The sequence below is a fragment of the Asparagus officinalis genome, chromosome 6 (assembly GCF_001876935.1).
Source record: "Asparagus officinalis chromosome 6, Aspof.V1, whole genome shotgun sequence".
In the NCBI taxonomy this organism is placed as follows: Eukaryota; Viridiplantae; Streptophyta; class Magnoliopsida; order Asparagales; family Asparagaceae; genus Asparagus; species Asparagus officinalis.
In genome coordinates, this window is record NC_033799.1 from 32,278,033 (window position 1) to 32,286,852 (window position 8,820).

At 39.9% G+C, this 8,820-nt stretch overlaps 1 protein-coding gene across 1 annotated transcript; it reads right to left on the bottom strand.

The window, feature by feature from the left end:
• LOC109846390 (apoptosis inhibitor 5-like protein API5) lies at positions 3,769-8,329 on the bottom strand. Its single transcript, XM_020415622.1, has 9 exons — positions 8,039-8,329; positions 7,786-7,950; positions 6,939-7,038; positions 6,780-6,845; positions 5,557-5,639; positions 5,405-5,479; positions 5,112-5,261; positions 3,973-4,038; positions 3,769-3,870 (listed from the first exon to the last, which is right to left on the bottom strand). The coding sequence occupies exons 1-9, from the start codon at positions 8,123-8,125 to the stop codon at positions 3,784-3,786; spliced, it is 879 nt and encodes a 292-aa protein (XP_020271211.1). The 5' UTR covers positions 8,126-8,329; the 3' UTR covers positions 3,769-3,783.

An 8,820-nucleotide genomic window follows, 5' to 3' on the forward strand; every position in this document is an offset into this window, starting at 1 on the left:
ACCTGACGGACCCTATCGCATTCGACGTCGAAGCGTGAGGTCGCGTTTGATTTTATTTTAAAAAACACTAGGCCTTGGCTTTCGTTAGTTGAAGAACAGACCCTTTTAGGGTCTTGTTTTTTATGGGACGCACTCTTGAGGTGCTTGTTTTTCCCTTGACAGGGCTGTGTTTTGATCTGGACAACGCACCACTAAGGGTCGCGTTTAAGTTGAATCACCCGAGGTTGTAATTGGATTCAATTACCCGAAGTGTGCGTTCCGCAATGCTTAGGAGATCTTCGGAGACGCAATCCTTGGTTTGGACCTCCGGATGATTTTCCGGAGGTGCAGTGCCGTCGATGGACCTTCTTCGTCGTCGAGCAGGTTTTTCTTGCTTGTTTCAAAGCCTTAGTATCAGCAACACCGGCGTTGATTGTGCCTATCTGTGTCATAGGCCTTTACAACCAAGTACCAACGCTGTGCGACATAGGCGTGTGATCTTCGGTTGTCAGAGCGAGCTTGGAGGCTTTGGCAAAGGAGAGGACTTCGTTTTGGGTCTCACAGCAGTTAAGGACTTTCTTTTAGGCCTTACAAGCATTTCCCGTAGCCTTTTAGCTGAGCGATCCGGAAGAGAGAGCCTCCTCGTGCTGTATTTGGTTGGTCAAATTCCACGACCAAAAGGGTTTCCACGGTTGTTCCAGTGAGGTGAACGTCGGATGCGCCAGCCCACCTCTTCGTCAGAGAAGCTAGTCCACCAGCAGAGTCGCCATCTTTTGTTTGTGAAAATTTGCAGTAAAAGAAATAAAAAAAAATTGATTTAGTATTTGTTTAATCTCAGTTACAATTGGATTTCCTGATTACAAAAGAGAAGAGAGATGATCGGGATTCCTCCTTGTTTAAATCTGGTTCTCTTTGGTAGCGATGGAGATGCCTCCCTCGATTGTTCGCGTCGAGTTGCTTCTCGTGACAGATCCGAATATCATCCTCACTGGACAACTGTCTTGTCTGTTGTTGATAACTCTTGACGATTTTGTGATCAGAACAAGTAACAACTCTAATGATAGAGTTTGTTGGAACCGAAAATAATTCGGTTAATAAGCCAAATATCGACTGCTTAGAGATCCTCGTTTGTTGATTTCCCAGACTGTGTAAGAGTCACTCCTTTTTCTGATTCTGGAAGATTTGATCGAAAATCCCCCTCCGATTAATGAAAAGAAATCTCTCTTGATCTATTATCAAAAATCCGATCTCCCCAATTCCAAAAAGAGAATCTTCTTACTCTGTTGAGTTTGTTGCTAGTTTATAGGGGGATTAGGGGTGTAACTGCCCCCCATAATTCCGCGCTCTAAATGGGGGTTTAGTTACCCCATTAGTCGGGTGTAAACAAACCCACTAAAGCACTCCTCAAATCGTGGGTGAAAACAGCTTTTCGAAGTTGTTACGATCACGTTTTGAATGAGTCAACCTTGAACCTGCGTTCTGGCGTGATGAGCTTGCTTTGGTCAGCGACTGACGGGTGCGTTGGCAGTGATGGATGGTAGCGCGCCAGCGGTTTGATAAGCTGCGTTGGCAGGCGTTTATAGCGATTGGAGCTGCGTTGGGCAGCGATTGATAAGCTGCGTTGGGCAGCGATGGAGCTGCGTTCGAGCTGCGTTTGGGCAGCGATTGGAGCTGCGTTGGGCAGCGATTGATAAGCTGCGTTGGGCAGCGATGGAGCTGCGTTGGGGCTGTGCTTGGCAGCGATTGGAGCTGCGTTGGGCAGCGATTGATAAGCTGCGTTGGGCAGCGATGGAGCTGCGTTCGAGCTGTGCTTGGCAGCGATTGGAGCTGCGTTCGAGCTGTGCTTGGCAGCGATTGGAGCTGCGTTCTAGCTGTTGATTGTTGTAGTATTTAGATTTCTCTGTCTTTATATATGGATGACACCAAAGACCAGTAAAGAAGGTCTTATTCAGGCCATTTGTGACAATTGAGGCATCTCAATAACGCTCTATCAACTGCAGGTCATGATCTCCACTGAGTGTGTCGAATATCATTACACTGCTCATCAGCACCTCTAATGGTTGCTAATATAATATTAGTCATGTTGTTGTCGCAGCCATCAAGATCAATCATCTCACATAAGAAGCTGCATTCGTGTTTATAGCTGTTGAAGCGGCGTAGGTGATTGAATCGGTGTAGTGTCTTGATGATGGTACGCGGGGAGGACTTCCACGTCTTGGTTTGAAGAGATCGTCGATTTGTAATCCTTTCTGTCAGAGTATTGCTAAAGACTGTCATTTTGTAATCTTTGCTTTAACTCTTTGACATGTGAAAATCTTCGAATTGTAGCCTTCTGGAAGTCGTCAGATTGTAACTTCCATCATCAGTGTTCGATGGAGACTCAGCTATCCATTGTGATTTTTAGACAGCCTACACTGCTTTAGCCTGGTAATGACATAGTACTGAACACTATATCATTGTTTTTATCATGGCTTAAACCATATGGCAAAGCTTGTGTGTTATTGTTTACATTGTTTTGGCAAAGCTTGTGTGTTATTGTTTACATTGTTTTGGTTTGGATGTCAACATCTTACAAGGATTCATAGCAGAGTAAGTTATGATAGCCAATAAGAGTGATATTTTGGGTTGCCAAGATGGTACAAATTAGGGGTGAGCACAATTTGGAGCAAACCGTTCTAACTGACCAAACTGCCCGAACTTTGGCAGTTCGGTTCAGTTGCAATTTTATATCGGGTCAGTTCAGGTTGAAGAAATTTCAACCCGAATTGCCCGAACCGACCAAAAGGCATGTGCTTGTTTAATTGGGTATTTGGGTTAAAGGGTTTTAGGAATACATATGCCTGATTGATGAAATCATGCTTAACGTGATTATGTTTTGGCGATTCTGATAATCCCAATTTAGTTGCAGAAGACTAGAACTTACCTCCCCAGTCTGTTAGGTCTCCCCCCCCCCCCCAAACCCCCTGGCATTTCATCATCTCCAACTATAGCTCCCTCTCAACTGAAGAACAGAAAACGAAAAGTTCCTAACTCTTTTTGGGATCGTTTGAACTTTGGATCTATGATGCCCTATTACTGTTCGTCTCTGGCAAGACTTATTTATGAATTTTGATTTTTACGATTGGTTTAGATCACAGGCATAGATTAGTGTTCAACCCCTTTTTCTTCACTCCCTCTTCCTTCACAATTTTTCTGCAATGCAATTTTTGTAATAGCAGCAAATGCTTTCACCTCCTTCATGTGTTCACAAATGCATAGCAGCATATCCTTGCATACTATACTATAATAACTTTTGTTAATCTAAAAATAGTTGATGGTAGGTTTAAAGCAAATATTTGTTAGTCATTCGCTGAGTAAACTATGACCCGATCAAACCGAATTGCACTGACTGAACCGAAGCGGAGTAGTCCGGTTCGGTTTCAAGAAGACTTCGGTGTGATTTCGGTTTGGCAAATTAAGGCTGACCAGCCGAAGGAACGCTCACCCCTAGTACAAATGTTGCATCACCCTGGAAGAAGCTATGGAAAGATACATCCTAGTCCCTCATCTCCTACTTTATCCTATAAGATGTAGCAGCCTGTATTCCGATTATATATTCTAGATTGTTGCTACTAACTATCAACTAAAAGTGACATGTCTCGTCTTACACCGGTATAAGACAACAAAGAGAATGATGACATACAAATGAACCAGACCTGCTGTACCACTTAAGAGACCCATACAGGAGATTGAAAGCAGTGCTCATAGAGGTTGGCATGCAGAAACTGAAACTCCGAAAAAACTAATATAGCATTATCTTAAATATTAATAAGACATGAATAGCACCTTATCAAAGACGGGAATTATGTGCTTGTTGAAATAAACGAGGAACTTGCTGCTTGATGCACCTCTCTGGATAAATATGTAAGTAGCAGATCAATAAAGAAAACGATGCTACAGTTATCAGATATCCTCAAGAACAAAAGAACTTGAACTAAATTCAACCAAGTATACCTTGAAAAATGGAAGAGCCATGTACATGCATGAAGTCAATCTGTCAATGTGGTCAATATCATCAACCTGCAGATTAATAGATATGCTGGTTAAGGCTACAAACTCAGAAGAGAACTCTGGTAGGATAAGCTATTAAAAACAAATACACAAACTAACAGCCAAACAATGAGAAATATGAGCCAGAACCTCAAAAATCATTTAGATCGCACTATCGCAGACCACAAATAACACTGTTCTAAACTTATATTTAAAACTTATGACAAGTTGTACTCTTAACTGTTTCTCAAAGCTTTGCAGCACAGCAAATAAAAACATGGATGGAGGAAACAAGGTTGTTACATAAGATTTACAAAGAATTGAAAGCTTTGAATTGTTTCAGCAGAGTCAGATATTTACTTGTGCGAAAATGAGCATGTTATGAAATTTGAAAAGCAAAATGCATAATATCCTAGGAGGATAGCAAAATTGAGGACTATTAAAGTAGAAGCATAACAATGTTATATGAATTCAGCTAACGTGAGAGAACATAATTAATATACTAAAAGATAAGGATGAAATCATGAAACGAGAGCTTATTTTATATAAAGGGGCTAATCATTAGCCTACCTTCAATTTCACAGTTCTTTACTGATTCTGTATGGCCAGAAATGAAGATCTTATACAAGAAGTGCATCCATTGTATTCATGGAGGTTACCATTGGTAAGTCTTTTTAAACTGGCTTTAAGCCTTTAACTGCAGTATGTTGAGTCAGCTTAAGAATGTGAGGTGGTCTGAGTTGGTTTAGTACAGCGCTACTGAAGATGAAAGATTGATCTATTTGGCTAGTTTAGTATGACCATAAGATTACCTCGTTCCAATAGGTCTTTAATCAGTAAATTGCCCAGTTATGGACACATAACGAAACTAGATGATTTACAAACATTACCTTACATTGCAGGTAACTTACTACAGATATTTCATCAACACATCAGGAAGAAAAAGAGAGAATTCGTTTCTTAAAAAATTTAAGGAAACAGTCAGCAAGTTAGGGGAAAAATGGATACTTTGCAAGTGGAGAGTTAACTATTCAAATCAGTTTGAAGTTTCGCATCGCCAAACAGAATCACATAAATCTCACCATCTACGCTTGGAAACTTACATTAAATAGAGCGTCAAGGTCAGCCTGTCCTTCAATTATTTCAATTAGTTCTTGAATGCGGTCTGGAGGAGCACCCTCTCCAAATATGCTTAAACTCTTCAAGAAGTCCATGAATAACTTGAATTCCGCACCAGTTACATCTTGCAGGCTCTGAATACAAAGCATTAAACTTGTCATAACGCCATATCAGACAATCACACAAGTGAAAGTATTGATACTTATGCACAGTACAGATGCATAATATTTCATATTTCATAAATACTTAAAGGTATAAGCAAGTGATTAGTACTTACTTTCTTCACTAAATCAGTGACATATCTTTCCATCTCAACTTGGGGCTTTAACAGCTCAGCTTTTAAAGGAAAAACCTGACAATACATGCTTCCATGTCAATCTTTTTACAGAATATAGTACAAAAGGAAGGTGCTTATTTATATGCTGCTACCTTGTCCTTGAGAAAACAGATGACTTTTTCACGGATGTTCTCTATACCATTCTCCACATGCTTTAACAAAGCTGTTAAAGAGGCTGCATGAACAAAAATCACAAGTTGGTATGAAGAGAAGAAAATGTAGACAGCTAGATACAAAAGGAATTTCTAAATTGTCATGATTGCACATTACACTTATAAAACATCCAACAAGATCGAACTTGATGAGAATCTATACTACTATCATTGTTTTAAATATCGGCCGATAATCGATATTATCGGCCGAGTTATCGGATTTGGGAGCTCTCCGCTAGGATAAATTGGATTTTTAATCAGTTATCGTTTTTCTAGGTTTATCGGCGATTTATCGGCGTTATCGGCACTTATCGGCCGATAAGTAAGACCTTTTTATCGGGATTATCGGCTCATTTTGACTAACATTATATTTTTTTCAAGGCTATGATGCAAGTTTCGCTTTCTACAATTGGTTAATGATTCTAAACATGATGATTTACATTTTGGTATGTTTATATTTTATTAAGCATGATTAGATTATATTTTTTAATTGTTATATTATATATACACATCATCCAGTATATCACTCCGATAAATACTACTTATCCCCGATATATCCCCGATTTCCGCTATCCGATAAGGATTTTGGTCGTCCGATAAATCCCCGATAACCGATATTTAAAACCTTGACTACTATACTAAACAACTGCCACTGATTGCATTGCCTTGACAAGTGGCACAATATTCTTTAAATTTTTCCCACCTAAAAAGACATTATGCAATATAACAATCAATAAAATAAAACCATTCTGTCATTTGAAATCTAGAAAGCAATTATTGTCCTTTTGCTCCCTGCTTCACTTATTCTTTCATTGGATGACGCTCACCATTTATTGTAAATCTAAAACTTCTCATATACTTGTTGGTGTTCTTGATGTAAATGCCACACTTGAAGATAAACTGCCTTCTTGTGTGACTAATTACAGCATAAATTTTCCATTCTTAACTATTTCCAAGCTTATATTTAATTGGGTTCTTGACAATATGTACATACTTCTCAATCCTGTGCACAATTCAGGAGTGTCATTCTCTCCTTCCCTATATCACTAAAATGTAAAAGTGTTTAGAATAATTCGCACAACTTAATATTATCCAGAATAATAGAATAGCATTTTACCAGTAACTTGTCAGTACTAATATTCTGACCATTTTGTACATATTACCTTTTACATCTTGCCTTAAGAGAGACATAAGGGCCTTATGCACCGCATCCCGCTCCACATTTTCCTCTAACAATAGAAGTGAACAAATGGATCATAAACACAAACGAAAATGTATATGAGACAAAAACTAAGAAAACTAAGGCTTCCAAAAAGAAGTACCATATATTAAGAGTTGCCCAAGAACATCTACAATTTTTGAAACATCTTCTGAATTATCTTTGCAGAGAAGAGGAAGCCCGCGAATTGCTTGGACTCTGACCTGTAGTCATTGATAATTCATAAATATTCTGTTCAAGGAATGAAATAAAAATTGTATTCACCGTAATAGTGAGAATAATACAGGGGTATACAACAAGCAAAAGCACATCACATGCAGGATACAATTGAGTCCGCCAGTTATGATGACATTGCATGAGAAGGAGGTCCAAAAATAGGGGATCAAAATGAACTTAAAGCAGATTTCAAGAACAAAAAGGGCTTTGAATGCTAACTGTGGGAGTAAATCATCAATGCAAACCACAATAGTATAGAGCTAACTACAAATATATTTTTTTACGTTGAAATCTTTACCCAAGAAAGGACATCATTTCTGACCGTTTACTATAGGGGAAAAAACTCAATTACCTGCTTCAAGCAAGTTAGCTGAACTCTACGATATAGCATATTGTCATTATGATCAATATCAACTCTATAAGATTCAATTTCTCAAAATCCAATGAATATATACGAAAAGCTATCAACTTATCAACAAAATTCACTCAGCCATCAAGGAAGAGACTCTTCGCATGCGAAGAGAACAGAGAAATACCCAATTCTACTCATACACCCCATAATTTCAAAACCTTAATTTGTTTACTTTAGCATCTTAAAGCCCTCCAGGTTAACATCACTACATCACCTACTTATGATGACATTGTCTAAATCGATCGAAAAAATAATTCAATTTGCACCAAATGAAACTACTAAATGGACAAAACTTTAAACCCCTAAGTAGAAGATGAATTACCCCGAGCTCTTCCTCTTCGACGAGATCGAACTGAGCGGTCAATGCCTTGCTGGCGAGGCTAGGGAAGAACTTGAAGAACCTCGGGATCAACTGCGCCGCCAGCTGCTTCGCCTTCACGCTCCCGCCCTTCACCACCATTATAATCCCCTCGTAGTCGCTAACATTCTGCAAACAGAAACCCTCCCAAATTACGAAAAGCCCTAATCACAAAACCCTAGAAAGGGGAAGAGGAGGGAAAAAATGATCAGCTCACCTGAGATTTGTCCTTGGATTCGCTAAGGCGCTCGCCGAACTCGTAGAGCTTCTCGACCTCGGCGGCGTCGGAAGAGTCTCCGGCCATCGGACACGTCGGAGAGCGAGATTAGGGTTTTGGAGGGTTCAGAGCTGAGCTCGTTGGTTTGGGGGGCGGTGATGGGACTGCTGGAAATATATTGGAGGTTGGGGATGAGGTGCGGTGACGGCACCGCGAGCGATTTCGGGCACGTAAGCGGGTCGGATAGTTATACCCGTTAAAGCAACCGCCCGTAATGATGGGGGTTGTTAACGGGTAAAACAGCGGATGCTATCTGTTGAGCCGTTTGTATTTTCTTTCCCCTGCTCTTGTCGTTCAACCCCTATTCCCACTTCGATTGATTGTACTTATGCAAATAATGATAAATGTACTACTACCACGCTCTTTATACTACTTTGACGCTACCACTCACAAAAGAGTGAGATCATGACGACTCACAATTATAATTTTCAACTGGTGAGTCATCACAATCCCACTAACAGTACGAAAGTGGAACACGGAGAGTAGTACGCTTGGCATTTTTCTACCAAAAAGGGCGCGATTAAAAGAAAAGTTTGCATTGGCTACATTTTTTTTTTCTTAAAGAGAATCCTAACATGACCATTCCGAGCACTGCCAGCGCTCATGCCCAAGACCCAACATTTGAAGCAGAGATGTCAAATATCGGCGTATATACAGTATTGCAGTCAAAACAGGATTGTCCTTCTAGAACACAAAACCCACCCTTTGCAAAAGGAATGAAA